At 44.0% G+C, this 20153-nt stretch overlaps 2 protein-coding genes across 4 annotated transcripts in view; one reads left to right on the top strand and one right to left on the bottom strand.

Annotated features, from left to right (window-relative positions):
- Nucleotides 1–20153, bottom strand: part of LOC140000586 (uncharacterized) — a 554376-nt gene that overhangs the window by 193959 nt on the left and 340264 nt on the right. The gene's annotated exons all lie outside the window — the stretch shown is intronic.
- LOC101805329 (E3 ubiquitin-protein ligase KCMF1) overlaps nt 1–20153 on the top strand; it is a 125164-nt gene that overhangs the window by 59407 nt on the left and 45604 nt on the right. For 2 of the 3 annotated variants that reach the window (XM_072030509.1, XM_072030507.1), the window contains exons 2-3: nt 390–557; nt 16287–16426. In XM_072030509.1, the coding sequence (XP_071886610.1) occupies nt 527–557; nt 16287–16426 (171 nt within the window). In that variant the 5' untranslated portion in view covers nt 390–526. The remainder of the gene's footprint in view (nt 1–389; nt 558–16286; nt 16427–20153) is intronic. The other variant, XM_072030508.1, reaches the window with a different exon arrangement.

Consider the following 20153-nt stretch of genomic DNA (forward strand, 5'->3'; position numbering starts at 1 on the left):
GAGATGGTCTGCTGTGGGGAGTTTTTGTTTGCTTGTTTTTGTAGAAACTTCCAGATCGACTGCTATACTGTTTAACCTTGAGAATGTTTTGAACCAAACTTCCAAACAAGGAAGAAGTGATTATAAAATAATTTATAGCTTAACCATCTATCAGTTTAGGTGACTGACTGTGTTTTTTAATTTATTTTACTTTAAGTTTAACTTTCAATTTGGGTGACTGTTGCCTTTTTAAAAATAAAAATATGTTTAAAGCTGTCTTATTTTCATCAGCTACATAAAAGCTTTTGGGCTGAATTTCTTTTTGGTTGTTGTTGGGAGATGATAGCGACAAATCTGTATCATTATAACAATGTAAAATTATTTTTTCCTGTATTTTTTTTTATTCACAGGTGTCAGCTGTGATGCATGTTTAAAAGGAAATTTTCGAGGTCGCAGATACAAGTGTTTAATTTGCTATGATTACGATTTGTGTGCAACTTGTTATGAAAGTGGTGCAACAACAACGAGGCATACAACTGACCATCCCATGCAGTGCATACTAACAAGGGTAGATTTTGGTAAGTAATAGTTAATATTGGAACTGTTTGCCATAGTTATAAACATGTATATTTGTTTCATTGCTTAGGAACATTTTATTTTTTTTTTCCCCAAATAACATGCTAAAAATTATAGTAAGTTTCTATCTCTTTAAGTTAAAATCTTGCTTTCTCTTTGGTTCTAGTACGTGAAATCTGGTTTATTCTTTTGGGTTAGGTGTTTTGGCAGACATCAAATTATTGGACTGTTACATTTATCTTATAAAATGATTACTTCTAAATTAACTTCAAATTCAAAAGGTTTAACATCTACATGCACACACACCCCAGTATGCTGTACCAGAAAGTGCCATGGTGGAGAGAAATAGTGGTGAGAGTTTAGAGAATATGTTCTTTTCTGGTTGTATCTGGGGACGTAGCAGGGGTTGTAGGCTGTACTGAATGTGGAAGAATAGTGGCAAGGGCTAGCAAGTAGTCCTCTTAATTGCTGTTGTATCCCCTATAACACCAACACTGTAATTCAGGAGATACTTCCATAGCATATGTTTGTGTTAAGATGCTGTTGACATTGGACGCTTATTTCTTGTTATACCTGTTTTAAGCCTCCACAAGACTACTGTTTTAACAAAAACTGTTTTTAGTGATTCGAATCATATTATTCAAGTTTTCAGCTCTTTTAGTCTTATTTTCTTTTTCACTTAAAAAAAAAAAGGTTTAAAAAGAAAAGTACTGGATGTATACATTATGCTACTTGCTTTAAGGATTTAAAGCTCAGAACAGCTGAATATACCGATATACGGCTACTTTCTTAGAACTCCCTTTGAGCAGAGAAGTCTCTCATTCATGTGTAATTCTCAAGTCACTGCTTGCTCTAAGCCTGTGTTGTAATGACTTGGAAATCTATGCTCTGAGAATTCACAGTTTGGAAAGAAATTTTTGAATGATACGCAAATATACTTTTGAAAATATTTCTAGATATTTCTTCTTAGGCTTCACTTTCTTTATTTTTACTTATTCATGAGATAAAATTGTGTGTGTACCAGTATATATTAATTCAATGTTTTGTTCACTATTTGAGGTGCATGGCTTAAACTTGACCCCTGGTGACAGTTATTCTTGTATATTGCATATGGGGTTAAATGGCAACATCGTAAATGTTATGTATGTGTTCCATAGGAAAAAGAGGATTGATGTATGCATGCTGTGGAGCCATAAGTTAACATTAAATGCTAAAAGTTTGAAAGTAATACAATGGGAAAACTTACTGAAAGTCATTTAACTTCTTAAGTTGTTCCAACCAATCTTGCGAACAATCTGTGCATCTAAAAAACATCTTAGAATCATAGTATCATTTAGGTTGGAAAAAACCCTTAAGATCATCAAGTCCAGAACTAAGCCATGTCCAGAAGTGCTACATCCATACATCTCTTAAAGACCTCCAGGGATGGTGACTCCACTGCTTGTCTGGGCAGCCTGTTCCAGTGCTTGACCACGCTCTCCATGAACAAATTCTTCCTAATATTCAATCTAAACCTCCCCTGGCGGAACTTGAGGCCGTTGTCTCGCATTCTATCACTTTTCACCTGAGAAAATAGACACCCTCCTCTCTACAACCTCCTTTCAGGTAGTTGTAGAAAGCAATGAGGTCTCCCTTCAGCCTCCTCTTCTCCAGAATAAACAACCCCAGTTCCCTCAGATGCTCCTTGTGTCTTGTTTTCTAGTTCCTTCACCAGGTTAGTTGCTCTTCTCTGAATGCATTCCAGCAACTCAATATCCTTCTTCTAGTGAGGGGCCCGAAACTGAACGTAGTACTTAAGGTATGGTCATACCAGGGCTGAGTATAGGGAGACAATTGCTTCCTTAGTCCTACTGACTGTGAGAAAAATCTCAATATTTTTTTCAGACAGGGTCTTCTGTGAAGCTATTTTATTCGCGATTGCAATGGTGGGAGTCCTGCAAGCAGGAGCGCGCAGTAAAAGTATATCATAGCCTTATATTCCCTATTACCTGATGCTTGATTCCCCCCGTTTCCTCATCGGCTGTGTACTACAAGTTCACAAACTACTCGACGCTTCTTGCTATACCATATATGCACAATTTTATTTGACCAACCATTAATTTCTCCTTTTCCTTTTTTTTTTTCCTTCTTCTCTCTTGACTAGAGTGTCCGTGATTTTTGTTTTTACTGATTTTGCACTGCTCGTCCTGTTTTTCTTAGCTATCCTCCTTATTTTGGGACAGTGGGACCTTCCCCTTAGCTTCTTAACATACTCCCCACTGCTATGCAACTGTCATGCCTGCACAATCACTTTTGAATATGCAAGGTTAGTGGAATTTTCCACTGCAAAAACACATTCTACTGAAAAAAAAAACAAAAAACAACAAAAACGCACACAACAAAAACCACCTTTGTTTCTCACAATTCCCCCCTCTTATTTTCTTACTCCTGTTGTCATTTTTGCACCACTTCACATCCCCCACTCTTGAGTTTTTCCAACATTAGGGCACAATATTTTTCTTTGGATGTCATGGGGGATGACAGACACACAATGCCATTACTATTATAATACCAACAAATAGTTGTTTGAGCCAATTCCATTCAGGTAACCATGAAGTTAGTTTCTCCCAAATGTCTCTAAATACCCAGGAAGTGTCATCTTGAGCCACTTTATGTAGGATCTTGTTTTTTTCCCAAATATTTTTGAGATCAGTCTTTGTAACACTGTAATTCAGGAGATACTTCGATAGCATATGTTTGTGTTATGATGCTAATTCTCAAGTCACTGCTTGCTCTAAGCCTGTGTTGTAATGACTTGGAACAAGTCATTACAATAACTTGGAAGAAGTCTATTACATAGAAGGAGGAAGTTTCTCCTCCTTCTTCCACTGCGGATATTCCTATTTGAAGTGCCTGGCCATTAGTTTTGCTCTGCTTTTCCTTCTGTGGTGGTTTTACCATGCTGGGCAGCTAAACACCACAACCGCTCTCTCACTCCCCTTCCTTAGATGAGGAGGGGAAGAAGTAAAGCAAAGAACAACTCACGGGTTGAGATAAGGATAATTTAATTAAAGGGCAATAATAATAATAATTAAAGAAAGACTATTATGAACTAAACAATTTAACTAAAGGGAAAAAAAAAAGGGAAAGGGGAAAAGGGAGGGGGAAAGGGAAAAAAGGGAGGAAAACAAATAAAACAAATGAAGGCTATGTGGAAGTGCAGAGGAAAGAAATTACTCTCTACTTCCCACAAATGAGCAATGCTTGACCACGTCCTTGTAGCAGGGCCTCAACACACGTAGCCGGTGTTTGGGAGGTGGACTGACGTTTTCACAACGAGAGCCCACCCCTCCCCTCTTGTTACTGTTCCCACCCTTTATTGGTGAGTGTGACATCACATGGTATGGAATATCCCTTTGGTTGGTTTAGGCCAGCTGCCCTGGTGATGTTTCTCTCCTCACTTTTTGCCCTCCCCCTAGGAGGGTTAGAGAGAGTCCCGATGCTGTGCCAGCACTGCTCAGCAGCAGACACAACATTGGTGTGATAACACTGCTGTTCTAGCTACAAGTGCAAAGCACAGCACTGTATGGGCTGCTGCAGGGAAAGTTAACATTCCAGCCAGACCCATTACAACCTCCACCCCTTATTCCATAACATTTGTGTCACACTCAGATCCCCCAATACTTTAGCATACAAGTATTCTCATCATTATTTGTTGTCCTTTAGCAGGACAAGAATTTAACAGGACAGGATTAATAGGCAGGTATACCTTTTCATTCCATAGATCTTTCTTGGAAAATGTTCATAAGAACTGTTGATGATTAGGTCTTCATCTGCCAAAGTGGCCACTCAGGGCAGGTGGAGTTGGATGTCTGGACACCAGCACCAGCTTAGCTCAAGTCCTTGTTGCACTGCTCGGCTCCTTGCAAAGTTGACCTGTCGTTGATCCTGCAGCGCCTTCCTACAACATATAACTTAGATCACAGATTAGTTTTCTCTCAAGGTCAAATCTCCTTGAGGCACACACTTGATATCCCCATTCTATTGCATTACCCACCAGGTATACCCTGGTCCCTGGGCGAAGACAATCCCACGAGTGGGTTTGCCTTTTCCTGAGGCAGAAGCAACCCACACTGCCTTCCCCATCCACTTTCCTACATGCACTATGGGGATTTTAGCTCCTTTCACTGTGTGTAGGGGTTTTGTTTCGGCAGGACCAGGACGGCTGTCAGACCCCCTATTGTTAACTAGCCAAGTGGCTTCTGGTAGATTTGTGTCCCATTGTTTCCATGTCCCAGCACCTAATGCTCGTAACATAGTCTTTAACAGTCCATTGTACCTCTCAACCTTCCCAGAGGCTTGTGGGTGATAAGGGATGTGGTACACCCACTCAATACCATGCCTCTTGGCCCAGGAGGTAACAAGATTGTTTTGGAAGTGACTCCCATTGTCAGACTCAATTCTCTCTGGTGTACCATGACGCCACAGCACTTGTCTTTCCAGGCCCAAGATAGTGTTTAGGGCTGTGGCATGGTTTACAGGGTACGTTTCCAGCCACCCAGAAGTTCCTTCTACCATGGTGAGTATGTACCATTTGCCTTGGCGTGTTTGTGGGAGTGGTCCGATATAGTCAATTTGCCAGGCCTCACCATATTGAAACCCTAGCCACCTCCCCCCGTTCCAGGGAGATTTTACCTTCATGGCTTTCTTGATTGCAGCACAGGTCTCACACTCATGGGTAACCTGTGTAATGGCCTCAGTGGTCAAGTCCACCCCTCGATCACAAGCCCATCTGTAAGTGGCATCCCTCCCCAGATGTCCTGATGTTTCATGGGCCCATCGAGCTACAAACAGCTCACCCTTACGTTCCCAGTCTAGGTCCACACGAGCCACTTCAATTTTCAAAGCTCGATCCACTTCTTTGTTGTTCTGATGTTCTTCAGTAGCATGACTCTTGGGCATGTGGGCATCTACATGACGTACTTTTACATCCTGGTTTTCCTCCCAGGCAGCAATATCTTGCCACAGGGTAGCAGCCCAGATAGGTTTACCTCTGCACTGCCAGTTGCTCTCTTTCCATTGCTGCAGCCACCCCCACAGAGCATTTGCCACCATCCATGAGTCAGTGTAGAGATACAGTACTGGTCATTTTTCTCTTTCGGCAATCTCTAGGGCTAGTTGTATGGCTTTTACTTCTGCATACTGACTCGACTCGTCTTCCCCTTCCATGGCCTCCACAACTCATCGTGTGGGACTCCACACAGCAGCTTTCCACTTCCCATGGCTCCCTACCACACGGCAGGATCCATCAGTGAACAACACATACTGCTTTCTGTCTTCTGGCAACTCATTGTATGGTGGTGCTTCTTCAGCACGAGTTACCTCTTCTGTTGGCACTCCGAAATCTCCGCCTTCCGTCCAGTCCTTGATCTCTTCCAGGATTCCTGCACGATTAGGTTTTCCCATTAGAGCCCACTGTGTAATTAACAATATCCACTTACTCCACGTAGCATCAGTCGCATGTTGTGTAGTGGGGATCTTCCCTTTGAACAGCCAATGTAACACAGGTAGCCATGGAGCCAAGAGGAGCTGTGCTTCTGTACCCACAACTTCTGAAGCAGCTTGAACACCCTCATATGCTGTGAGTATCTCTTTTTCAATTGGGGTGTAATTGGCTTCTGATCCTCGATAGCCCCAGCTCCAGAAACCCAGAGGTCGACCTCGAGTTTCTTCTGGGGTTTTCTGCCAGAGGCTCCAGGTGAGGCCATGATTGGGAATGACTCCTCTAAAAAGGTAATATGGCCCATAGCCCAGCTGAAGTTCCTCTACGCCAACGCATGGGGAATAAGCAGGAGGAGTTGGAAGCCATGGTGCAATTAGAAAACTATGATCTAATTGCTGTCCACGGATATGTGGTGGGATGAATCACACAGCTGGAGCACTGGAATGGAGGGCTACAAGGTTTTCAGGAGAGATAGGCAGGGAAGGAAGGGTGGGGGTGTTGCCCTCTGTGTTAAGAAGTGGCTAGATTGTGAAGAGTTGCTGCTGAGAAGCAGCCACAAGCAAGTTGAGAGCCTGTGGGTAAAAATTAAGCACCAGACCAATAAAGGGCACCTTGTGGTTGGGGTCTACTACAGGCCACCCAATCAAGGGGAGCCTTTTGATGAAGCCTACTTGCTTAACTACCAGAAGTATTGTGCTCACGAGCTCTCATCCTGATGGGGGATTTCAACCACCTGGATGTCTGCTGGGAAAGCTACATGGCAGGCAGTAAGCAGTCCAGGAGTCCACAATTTTATTTGACCACCCATTAATTTCTCCTTTTCCTTTTTTTTTTCCTTCTTCTGCCATTACTATTATAATACCAACAAATAGTTGTTTGAGCCAATTCCATTCAGGTAACCATGAAGTTAGTTTCTCCCAAATATCTCTAAATACCCAGGAAGTATCATCTTTGATGCAGCAATTAGATTTTGTGTGTGTGTGAACTGTAAGGACCAGGTCCCACAATGTTGGTGAGCATTTCCATAAGAACCTTGCTGTAAAGAAATAGAGGAAATAAAAGGTGTATAGTTCCTATTTCTATTTTTCTCAAGGGAAACTTATTGTGACCTTAAGTGTGACAGGATTTCTCATAATAGTTATATAACTTGTATAAATAGGGAAGTAGTGGTAATAAGAGAACACATCTGGAAACTGGCAACTCAACTGTGAGATTTGGAGCCTGACTGGCTTAAGGATTTTTAATCTCCTGGATTTCATTCAAAGTAATATGGTGATCCCTATGGTGGTTTTACCGTGCTGGGCAGCTAAACCCCACAACCGCTCTCTCACTCCCCCTCCTTTAGATGAGGAAGGGGAGAAGTAAAGCAAAGAACAACTCACGGGTTGAGATAAGGATAATTTAATTAAAGGGAAATAATAATAATAATTAAATAAAGATTATTATGAACTAAACAATTTAACTAAAGGGAAATAAAAGGGGAAGGGGAAAAAGGGAGAGGGAAAGGGAAAAAATAAAAAGAAGGGAGGAAAACAAACAAACAAAATAAATGAAGGCTATATGGAAGTGCAGAGGAAAGAATTTACTCTCTACTTCCCCCAAATGAGCGATGATTGACCACGTCCTTGAAGCAAGGCCTCAACTCACGTAGCCGGTGTTCGAGAGGAGGGCCGACGTTTTCACAACGAGAGCCCACCCCTCCCCTCTTCTTCCTGTTTCCACCTTTTATTGCTGAGTGTGACATCACATGGTATGGAATATCCCTTTGATTGGTTTAGGTCAGCTGCCCTAGTGATGTTTCTCTCCTCACTTTTTTGCCCACACCCCCTAGGAGGGTTAGAGAAAGGCCCAATGCTGTGCCACTGCTGCTCAGCAGTAGACACAACACTGGTGTGATAACACTGCTGTTCCAGCTACAAGTACAGAGTACGGCACTGTATGGGCTGCTGCCGGGAAAGTTAACATTCCAGCCAGACCCAGTACAATCCCTTAATATTAAGGGATGTTAAGAGTGTGGCTTCCTCTTCCAGTCCAAGACTCCATTCTGCCCGGCCTGGGAACCCAGGATCTCTACCCGAGCTGAGGGACATGGCTGCCACTTCCGTGTTTGTAGGTTCAACCAGTAGCAAAGCTGAGCACGTATCCCAGAGACACACAGACACACACAGAACACGGACACGGCCAGTCACACAGATTGCCACAGACAAGGGATTGCCTTCAACAGCACCTACATATAGGATTCACATAAAACAAATATAGACAGCCGAGTCCCCTTTCTCCTATTCAGATGGTAGTGAAGAGGAGAAAGTGTCAGCCTGATTTACTGACTAGGGAAGTTTGCTACCTGCCATGGGCTTGGATCTGGGATGTTGTGGAGTCACTGCCGAAGCTGGTCCAGCCCTCTGACTACTGCCCCCTGCTCTTACTCCACGTGGGTGCAAATGATACTGCAAGGGGAAACCTGGACAGTATCAAAAGGGACTACAGAACTCTGGGGGAAGTAGTCAAGGGCATGGGGGCCTAGGTGGTGGTCTCCTCAATCCTGATGGTGAGTGGAAAAGATGTGAGAAGAGGAGCACTGATAAGACAGGTCAATAATTGGCTGTGGAGCTGGTGTCAGTGACAGGGTTCTGGGTTCTAAGACCATGGGACCCTGTCTGACAATCATCTGCTTTGGATAGATGGAATGCACCTCTCTAAGCGGGACATCTTATTTGCCATATGGATGCAGGGCATCTATTTTTGCCAATAGGATCGCTGACCTCATAAGGAGGGCTTTAAACTAGGAGTGACGGGGGAAGGAGAGGGTAACAAGCAATACACTGAAAGAGTGACTGACAGGGTTGCTGAGAAAAGGGTATTGGGTGATGTGACAGGGAGGGATCACAAAATCAATTAAATGGGAATTAAGCAGGGTCACCTCCAGCGCTTGCAAGTTAACAAGGTAATGCCTACAAGGCAACATTATAGCAAAATCCCCCAAATGCTTTCTAGGAACCCAACACGCTGGGGTGCCCCTCCAAAGTGTCTGGACACTAACGCATGCAGTATGGGGAATAAACAAGATGAGTTAGAGACGTGTGTATGGTTGCAGGGCTGCGATCTTATTGGGATCATGGAGATTTGGTGGAATGGCTTCCATGACTAGAGTATTGCAATATAAGGATGCAGGCACTTTAGGAAGGACAGGCTGTTGAGAGGAGGAGTGGGTGTCGCCCTCTATGTCAATGACCAGCTGGAGTGCACGGAGCTCTGCCTGGGGATGGATGATGAGCCAAGTGAGAGTTTATGGGTAAAGATTAAAAGAGAGGACAGGTAAGGGTGACATTGTAGTGGGTGTCTGCTATAGACCACCTGACCAGGAAGAGCAAGCGGATGAGGCCCTCCACAGACAAATAGAAGCAGCTTCACGTTCACAGGCCCTGGTCCTCACGGGGGACTTCAACAACCCCGATATCTATTAGAGGGACAACGCAGCAGGGCATAAGCAATCCAGGAGGTTCCTGGAATGTGTTGATGATAACTTCCTCCTCCAAGTGATAGAGCAACCATCAAGGAGCGGGGCTCTGCTGGACCTCATTCTCACCACCAAGGAGGGTCTTGTTTGGAATACGAAGGTCAAGGGCAACCTTGGCTGCAGTGACCGTGAGATGGTGTAGTTCAGGATCCTGAGGGGAGGGAGCAGGGTAAAAAGCAAGCTCACAGCCCTGGACTTCAGGAGAGCAGACTGTGGCCTCTTCAAAGAGGTGCTTGGAAGAGTCCTGTGGGATAAGGCCCTGGAGGGAAGAGGGGCTCAAGAAAAATAGTTAATATTCAAGGGTCACCTCTTCCAAGCTGTGCATCTCAATAAAGAGGAAGTCAGGAAAAAATGCCGGGAGGCCTGTATGGATGAACAAGGGGCTCCTGGCAAAACTCAAACACCATGCAGAGAGTGGAAGCAAGGGCGGGTAACCTGGGAGGAATACAGAGACATTGTCCGAGCACCCAGGAATGAAGTTAGAACAGCTAAAGTCCAAATGGAATTGAATCTGGCCAGGGATGTCAAGGACAACAGGAAGGGCTTCTACAAGTACAGGTTGGAAAGTAGGAGAAATTTCTTCTTAGAAAGAGTGGTTAGGCATTGAAATGGGTTGCCCAGGGAGGTGGTGGAGTCACCGTCCCTTGGGAGCGTTTAAGGAAAGTGTAGATGTGGTACTTAGGGACATATGGTTTAGTGGGTAATTTTGGTGGGTAGGGGGACGGTTGGACCAGATGATCTTGGAGGCCTTTTCCAACCTTAATGATTCTATGATTTTAGTAAGAATTTAGAATGATTTTTTAGATTTTCATGATGGGTTTGGCTCATGTTAATTGCTAAGTTAGCAGCTTAAGGGAAGCTGCTGCTTCAGTATTTGAGAAGTGCTAAAGTATTGAAACTGGTACGTAACATCTCACTCATTTTGCTTCACTAAAACAAATTATTATTGTTAAACACCAGTTCAGCTACAGCACCAATATCAACATATGGAGTACTGGTGTCACTGAGTCATTTTAAATTACAGTATTTAAACTAGATTTGTTGTAAGGCTGAGAGCATAGTGCATCTTCAAGGTATCCCTTCAAGGAAGAACTTGTATGTCTACCAGGCAAGTGGACTACTATGGAGAAGGGAATCCAGTACCTGAGGGAATTAGCTGTACGGAAGGTGATTTATAGGGACCTAGACAACGAAACAAATATCCACAGATCCAGATGAAGTCAAGTGTACACGACCCATGTGGCGGAAGTTTGTATGGAGTGCACCATCATCATATGCCAGCTCATTGGCAATATCGGCCTGGAAAGAATATGAGGAACCCACAGTGGATGAATTGACTAAACAACTCCGGCAGTACAAAGAAAGTCTCTCCTCTTCCCTACAGGCCTGTGTCTCAGCTGTGGAGAAACTTTCTGAAGAGTTCCACCAACTTAAAGAGAATTTATTTTCCTCCCCACCTGTACAAACCAGTGTCTCACCTATCAGGCGTAAGTGTCCATCCGTGCAAGGAAGACGATACAGTGGGTACACACCCCGTGGTACCCTGTGGTTTTACCTACGTGACCATGGAGAGGACATGAGAAAATGGGATGGAAAATCTACCTCGACCCTAGAGGCACGGGTATGTGAGTTGCAAGGAAAAACAATCGGGAAAAAGGGGTTCTTTGAGAAGCTTGCTGCTCCAACTTCCTGCATGCAGTCCTCCAGATGCAGAAATGAAGATTCTGACCAGGATTAGAGGGGCCCAGCCTCCAGCCAGGGGGAGGAAAGGGACAATCAAGTTTATTGGACCACGTGGATTTGATGGCCTGGCACGTCAAGCACACAAAAGTATAAGGCTTTGGTAGACACTGGTGCCAGAACCTGTCTGTATTTATGGGGTGACGGGGGGATCCCAGCAGTTAATTGTATTGGAGGCTGAAGTGAGTTTAACTGGGAATGAGTGGCAAAAGCACTGTATTATGACTGGCCCAGATACTTCATGCATCCTTGGCATAGACTGCCTCAGGAGAGGATATTTCAAGGACGCAAAAGGGTTCCAGTGGGCTTTTGGCATAGCTGCCTTAGAGACAGAGGGCATTAAACAGTTGTCTACTTTGCCTGGTATCTCGGAGGACCCTTCTGTTGTGGGGTTGCTGAGGGTCAAAGATCAGTAGGTGCCAATCGCTACCACAACTGTGCACAACTGTGCACTGGCGGCAAGACTTCCCCAATTCCCATCCATAAGCTAATTTGTCAACTGGAGAGCCAAGGAGTGATCAGCAAGACTCATTCACCTTTTAATAGTCCCATATGGCCAGTGCGAAAGTCTAATGGCAAGTGGAGACTAACGGTGGACTATCGTGGCCTGAGCGAAGTCACGCCACCACTGAGTGATACAGTGCCAGACATGCTAGAACTCCAGTACAAACTGGAATCAAAAGCAGCCAAGTGGTACGCCACAGTCGGTATCACTAATGCATTTTTCTCCATCCCTCTAGCAGGAGAGTGCAGGCTACAGTTTGCTTTTTCTTGGAGGGGTGTCCAATACACCTGGAATTGGCTGTCCCGGGGGGGAAACACAGCCCTACCATTTGCCATGGACTGATCCAGTCTGCGCTGGAACAGGGGTGTAATAAATGACTGAGTCCCAAATAGGGTTACAATCAAAGTTTACAATTTATTAAACGAATAGAGGTAAGCAAACAGCGCTGGGTACGCCGGGAGTCTCTGCTCCACTAAGATGCACACCAATTACATCAGGCGGCTGGTTTTTATGCTCCTAGGCTAATACATATTCATCACCACTTTTGGAAAAGGCAGGGTTATTATAATTAGTTTCCCGGGACACGAACCATCCCACGGACGCATGCGTATCAGTCTCCGGTGGGCCCTCTGGGGGTCGCTCGTAGAGGCTCGTAGTCTTCCTCCCAGGCTTTGTCCTTTGGTTGTTCTTCAGCTTCCCCCCTCTCCTTATTTAGTAGTCTCTGGGCCAGATGTCAGAAAGTTGTGTCTCATGCAATAGTCAGCAGTTATCAAAAAACTCCCCCCTATTCTCTTATCTCCCAGACCCGAGTCTCAAGGTTTACCCTTCAAACCCTCTATCGACACGAACTGCTAGACCATTCTTTTGCAAGATGCAAGAGCTATATACACTAACCACTCTGTTTCTCTTGGACTTGTGGTTATTTATACAAGGGTATGTAAGACAGAAGGTCACATTTCATTATGAGGCCCTAGCATTGTTCCATATTGACACGAATCAAATGAACATATTTCACAGGGGGAAGCTCCTGAACACCTGCAGTACATTAATGACATCATCGTATGAGGTGACACAGCAGCTGATGGTTTTGAGAAAGGGAAGAAAACAGTCCAAATCCTTCTGAAGGCCGGTTTTGCCATAAAACAAAATAAAGTCAAAGGACCTGCACGAGAGAGCCAGTTTTTAGGAATATAATGGCAAGATGGACGTCGTCAAATACCAATGGATGTGATCAACAAAATAACAGCTATGTCTCCACCAAATAACAAAAAAGAAATGCAAACTTTCCTAGGTGTCATGGGGTTTTGGAGAATGCACATCCCAAATTACAGTCTGATTGTAAGCCCGCTCTATCAGGTAAGAACAATGATTTCAAATGGGGCCCTGAGCAATGACAAGCCTTTGAACGTATTAAATGGGAGATGGTTCATGCAGTAGCCCTTGGGCCAGTCCAAGCAGGACAATATGTAAAGAATGTGCTCTACAGCGCAGCCAGGGAGAATGGCCCCACCTGGAGCCTCTGGCAGAAAGAGCCTAGGGAAACTCGAGTTCTACCCTTCGGGTTTTGGAGTCGGGGGTACAGAGGATCTGAGGCCTGCTACAGTCCAAACGAAAAAGAGATATTGACAATGTATGAGGGAGTTTGATCTGCTTCGGAGTTGGTCAGTAGTGAAGCGCAGCTCCTCCTGGCACCCCGACTGCTGGTACTGGGCTGGATGTTCAAAGGAAGGGTCCCCCTTTACACATCATGCAACTGATGCTACATGGAGTAAGTGGGTTGCACTGATTACTCAGCAGGCTCGAATAGGAAACCCCAGTCACCCAGGAATCTTGGAAGTGATTATGGACTGGCCAGAAGGCAAATATTTTGGGATATCATCAGAGGAGGAGGTGGTCTGTGCTGAAGAAGCCCCACTGCACAACAAGCTGCCAGAAAATGAGAAGCAATATGCCCTGTTCACTGATGGGTCCTGTCCTATTGTGGGAAAGCATTGGAGATGGAAGGCTGCTGTATGGAGTCGTACACGACGAGTTGCAGAAGCTGCTGAGGGAGAAGGTGAATCGAGTCAGTTTGCAGAAGTGAAAGCAATTCAGCTGGCTTTAGATATTGCTGAATGAGAAGAGTGGCCAGTTCTCTATCTCTACACTGATTCATGGATGGTAGCAAATGCCCTGTGGGGGTGGTTACAGCAATGGAAGCAGAGCAACTGGCAGAACAGAGGCAAACCCATCTGGGATGTTGCACTGGGGCAAGATATTGCTGCCCAGGTAGAGAACCTGGTAGTAAAAGTACACCATGGAAATGATCATGTGACCAAGAATGGGGCCACTGAAGATCATGATATGAATGGTGTCACAGTAAGAGTTATGCAGATAATGATGAATGAATTTTGATAGAATTGGACGTGCACAGCTTTGTGATGGAACCAGAACGGGTTTCAGTGGGTGATGATCCAATATCACACACCATCTCAACAAAGATTGTTGTGACAGTTGGAGCCCAAAGTTAGTCATGGTCTGAACAAACTCAGTAGACGTTTTATATATACATATACTAGGTAAAATGTTTGTCCGCTGCTGAATGTGGCGGGTGCTATGGTGCCAAAGGATACAGAAACAGCAGAGATGCTGAATGCCTTTTTTGCTTCAGTCTTTACTGCTAAGACTAGTCCTCAGGAATCTCAGACCCTGGCGACAAGTGAAGAAGTCTGGAGAAAGCACGTCTTTCCCTTGGTCGAAGATGATCGTGTCAAAGATCATCTAAGCAAACTTGACGTTCATAAATCCATGTGCCCCAATGGAATGTACCCACGGGTGCTGAGGGAGCTGGCCAATGTTATTGCTAGGCCACTCTCCATGATCTTTTAAAGGTCCTGGAGAACAGGAGAGGTGCCTGAGGACTGGAAGAAAGCTAATGTCACACCAGTCTTCAAAAAGGGCAAGAAGGAGGACCCAGGCAACTACAGGCCAGTCAGCTTCACCTCCATCCCTGGAAACGTGATGGAGCATCTCATCCTGGAGGTCGTCTCCAAGCATGTGGAGGATAAGAAGGTGATCAGGAGCAGTCTGTAATGATTCACCAAGGGGAAATCATGCTTAACCAATCCGATAGCCTTCTATGGTGGGATGACTAGCTGGGTAGATGAGAGGAGAGGGGTGGATGTGGTCGACCTTGACTTCAGCAAGGTGTTTGACACTGTCTCCCATAACATTCTCATAGAAAAGCTCTGGAAGTGTGGCCTAGATGAGTGGATGGTGAGGTAGATTGTCAATTGGCTGAATGGCAGATCTCAGAGGGTTGAGTTTAGTGGTGCAGGGTCTAGTTGGAGGCCTGTAACTAGTGTTGTCCCCCAGAGGTTCCCAGGCATTTCTTTACTGTGAGGGTGACTGAGCACTGGAACAGGTTGCCCAGAGAGGTTGTGGAGTCTCCTCCAGAGATATTCAAAACCTGCTTGGATGCCATCCTGTGCAATGTGCTCTATATGATCCTGCTTGGCAGGAGGGTTGGACTAGATGATGTTCAGAGCCCTTCCAACCTGAACCATTCTGTGATTCTGTGATATGAAAAGTGGTGATTAATTGGGATGTATTGGAAAGTGTGGGACCGATGCATGACGTATATGGTATGGAATAAGGGGTGGATATTGTCCTGGTTTTGACTAGGATAAAGTTAATTTTCCTCCTAGTAGCTGATATGGTGCTGTGTTTTGGATTTAGGATGAGAATAACACACTGATGTTTTAATTGTTGCAGAGCAGTGCTTACACTAAGCCAATGGACTTTTCAGCTTCTCGCTCTGTCCTGACAGCGAGGAGGCTGGACGTGCAGCAGGTGCTGGGAGGGGACAGAACCAGGACATCTGACGCAAACTGGCCAAAGGAGTATTCCGTACCATATGATGTCATGCTGAGCAATTGATATGGATGGGGTGGCTGGCCGGGGTGGGGGGACCAGTTGCTCAGGGATGGGATGGGCATCGGTCAGCGGGTAGTGAGCAATTGCATTGTGCATCTCATCACTTGTTTTGCACACATTGTTATGATTACTTTTATCATTATTATTATTATTTTCCTTTTCTGTCCTAATAAACTGTCTTTATCTCAACCCACAATCTTTTACTTTTTTTTTTTTCTTCCCAATTCTCTCCCCCATCCTGCTTTTGGTGGAAAGGGTGAGCGAACGGCTGAGAGGTGTTTAGCTGCCTGCTGGATTAAACCACAACACTCTTCCTGAATATTAGAAACTTAAATTGTTTATTAGTCAAAATGCTGTGTAGTCTGTCTATTTGTTTGTCAGTTGAGTCATTGAACAACTATACAATATCAGCATCTTCACTTTATGCGGAATTAAAATGTTTATTTTGATTAACGAATGAATGAATTTGGCAGTTATTACATGCACATAGGAATATATAAAGAATTATATGAAAAAAAGAATGGGCTATGCTGCTTAATAATAACTCCTCTTAAAACATCATCTTTTTCCAGATTTGTATTATGGTGGAGAAGCTTTCTCTGTAGAACAGCCACAGTCTTTTACTTGTCCTTATTGTGGAAAGATGGGTTATACAGAAACATCTCTTCAAGAACATGTTGCTTCTGAACATGCAGAAACATCAACAGAGGTGGTAAGCTGCTTCAGCATTTTTTTATTACAGTGAAAGCATATGAAAATTTCTCATCTAGAAATTGAGTATATTTTTTTCCTTGAAGTGTTTGTTCATTTAAATGCTGAGTGGGGAGGTATGTACCTGTATTTGAGAGATGGGAATGTTTTATTAAGGTTTTTTGTAGTTAGTGAGTACACTCAACAAAATGTTTCATTTCGGTTAGGTACATGGAAAATGATTAAGTCACCATTGAGTTGTGCGCCTCTGTTACTTTTGTTTTTTAACTGGGCAACTTTTAATGTTGTAGTAGCATAGTACTAAATATTTTATTTACACGTAGCTTCTGCCTCCCTCTATGAATATTAGTGCCCGTGCCGTTATATTCTGACTATAGGGTGAGTATAGCAGAGAATCATTGACTTCAGAACTTTAATGCTAATGTTAAATTAGCCCAACAGTGTTCTGTTAGTTTGTTTTGTTTGAAAACAAACAAAAATCCAGAAAGCATTTCCTGAAAATCAGTGGAGGTATTGGAAGTTTCCTACATCTTACTGGTATTCTAATACAGTGAGATTGATCACGTAAGAGAGGAAGAAACTACACTATTTAGTTGGCTTGATATTAAGGCTGCCCTTTTTGGAGCTTATTTACTATATGTTTGGCAATATTTAGAATGTTCTCATGGTTATTCTATATAGCAGTGTCTCTCCATTCACATGTAGTTGCCTAGCTGTCAATCTGGCATACAATGTCCTATAGGTCTATAGTTATGTCAGATGTCAGCCTTCTTTAGTTGGAGATAGAGAAAGGTATGCAGCTAATCTGTTGATCTGTTTTTTTTAAAAAAAAACTTTTGAAATCTGGTATAGTTGTGCATCAGAACTTGTTTTTCTGTTAGGATTATTACTGTTGTTTCCCTCTACCACCAGCATTAAAACAGATGGCATGTTTAAGAATATGCTTCATGAAATATTTCTGTTTACAGTCCACTATCTGAGGTATCAGTGCCTGACAACTTAGTTGGAGTAGAAGAATGTGGCTAAGCAGCTAATAATCTCTTTGTTGGGGTAGCTAATATCATATTTGAGATGTATAACCTCAGATTCTAAAATATTATCACAGATTCCTTTCTGGAAAGGCCTGTTGATAGAAAAAGTTACACATGTAGGTGCCTTTGAAATTCTGATCTATGTGTGTTAAAATATATATACTTCATTTTGAAAATAGTTAAGGCTAAAATGGCCTTATCTTTTCTACCTCACCACCCCTCCAACAGTAGTAATTGGTGCAAAGCGATTATACACCATACAATAAAGGAAGAATTGTTCTGCTTCTGTTTTTGTTGGTAATCATTTTAATCTCTTCCAATTTTTATATCTAGATATCACTGTTGCTTGAGCCAAAAGGTCTGAAATTTTTCAAAAGTGTGAGATGACTTTGCACTTGGTTTTGATGCTATTTGAAATGGTTTATTATCAGACTTCATTACAGTTTTAAGAAACTACATACTTGCACTGCTGAGTGTTCAGTCTACTTTATTTTTAGAAAAATCTGTAGCCCTGTTTTTAGATTTCTCTTTTTGGTATGAGGGTATGTTTTGTATTTATTCTTAAAGCTTGCTTCGCTAATTTAAGTTATGTATGTTGGCAATCCTAGGTTAAATTCTTAATCATGAAGTTTTGGCATGTTTCCACCAGTGGAGGTTATTACAGAGGAGGATATAGAATCATAGAATGCTTTATATTGGAATAGATTTTAAAGATCACCTAATTTCAACCTCCCTGCCATGGGCAGGGACACCTTAGATCAGGTTGCTAAAAGCCCCATCCAACCTGGCCTTAAACACTTCCAGAGATGAGACATCCACAATTTCTCTGGGCAACCTGTTCCAGTGCCTCACCACCCTCAGAGTAAAGAATTTCTTCCTTATATCTAATCTAAACCTACCCTCTTTTAGTTTCAAGCCGTTACTCCTTGTCCTATCACTACACTCCCCGACAGAGTCCCTTTCCAGCTTTTTTCTAGGCCCCCTTTAAGTACTGGAAGGCCACTATAAGGTTTCCTCAGAGCCTTCTCTTCTCCAGGCTGAACAACCCCAACTCCTTCAGCCTGTCTTCATAGGAGAGGTGTTCCAGCCCTCTGATCATCTTCGTGACCCTCCCCTGAACTTGTTCTAATAGGTCCATGTCCTTCTTTCATTTGGGCACCCCAGAGCTGGATGCAGTGGTCCAGGTGGGGTCTCACAAGAGCGGAGTAGAGGGGGAGAATCATCTCTTCTGACCTGCTAGCCATGCTTCTTTTGATGCAGCCCAGGTTGCAAGCCAGGTTGGCTTTCTGGGCTTGTGGTGTTTTTGCCTGACTTCCTCTTTGTTGGGATGTATCGCTCCTGAGCTTGGAGGAGGTGATCCTTGAATATTAACCAGCTTTCTTGGGTCCTTCTCCCCTCCAGGGCTTTGTCCCGTGTGACTCTATCAAGCAGATCCCTGAAGAGGCCGAAGTCTGCTCTTCCAAATTCCAGGGTAGCAAGCTTGCTGTGCTCCCTCCTTGCTTCCCTCAGGAAAGCTTCCCTAAACTGCACCATTTCATGATCACTACAGCCAAGGCTGCCCTTGCACTTCACATGCCCTACCAGCCCCTCCTTGTTGGTGAGAATAAGGTCCAGCATAGCACCTCTCCTTGTTGGCAACAAGGACATTGTCATCAATGCATTCCAGGAACCTCCTGGATTGCCTATGTCCTGCTGTGCTGTCCCTCAAACAGATATCACGATTCTTGAAGTCCCCCATGTGGTGGTTTTTACCTTGTTGGGCAGCTGAACTCCACCACAACCACTCTCTCACTCCCCCTCCTTAGAAGAAGAGGGAAAGAAGACAGTATGCTGGAAAGAAAAAAAAAACTCACGGGTTGAGATAAGGATAATTTAATTGAAGGGAAAAGGAAAAGGGGAAAAACAAACAAACAAACAAAAAAAAAAAAAAACAAAACACCACAAAACAGGCAAAGGCTGTGCGGAAGCACAGAGAGAGAGAGAAAAGAAATTACTCTCTACTTCCCATCAACAAGCGATGTTCAGCCATGTCCCAGGAAGCAGGGCCTCAATGCATGTAGCAGTTGTTTGGGAGGACAGACGTTTTCATAACGAGAGTCCACCCCTCCCCTCTTCTTCCCTTTTCCACATTTATTGCTGAGTGTGACATCGTATGGTATGGAATATCCCTTTGGTTGGTTTAGGTCAGCTGCCCTGGTGTTGTCCCCTCCCCATCTCTTGCCCACCCCCAGCCTGCTGGCTCTCAGGGGGTTGGAGGGAATCCTGATGTGGTGCCAGTATTGCTCAGCAATAGACAAAACACTAGTGTGATACCAGTGCTGTTCTAGCTACAAGTGCAGAGCACAGTGCTGTATGGGCTTCAGCAAGGAAAGTTAACTTCATCCCAGCCAGATCCAGCACACCCCACAAGAACCAGGGCTTGTGAATGTGAAGCTGCTTATATCCATCTATAGAGGGCCTCATCTGCTTGGTCTTCTTGGTCTTCAGGTGGTCTGTAGCAGACTCCCACTATAATGTCACCTGTCCCTGCCCTCTCTTTAATCCTGACACGTAAGCTCTGTCAGCTCCTCATCCATCCCATGCACTCTAGCTGCTCACTGACACAGAGGGTGATGCCTCCTCTTCATGTTCCCTGCCTGTCCTTCCTAAAGAGCCTGTATCCTTCCATTCCAACACTCCAGTCAAGGGAGCTGTCCC

Source organism: Anas platyrhynchos, chromosome W, assembly GCF_047663525.1.
Source record: "Anas platyrhynchos isolate ZD024472 breed Pekin duck chromosome W, IASCAAS_PekinDuck_T2T, whole genome shotgun sequence".
Taxonomy (NCBI): Eukaryota; Metazoa; Chordata; class Aves; order Anseriformes; family Anatidae; genus Anas; species Anas platyrhynchos.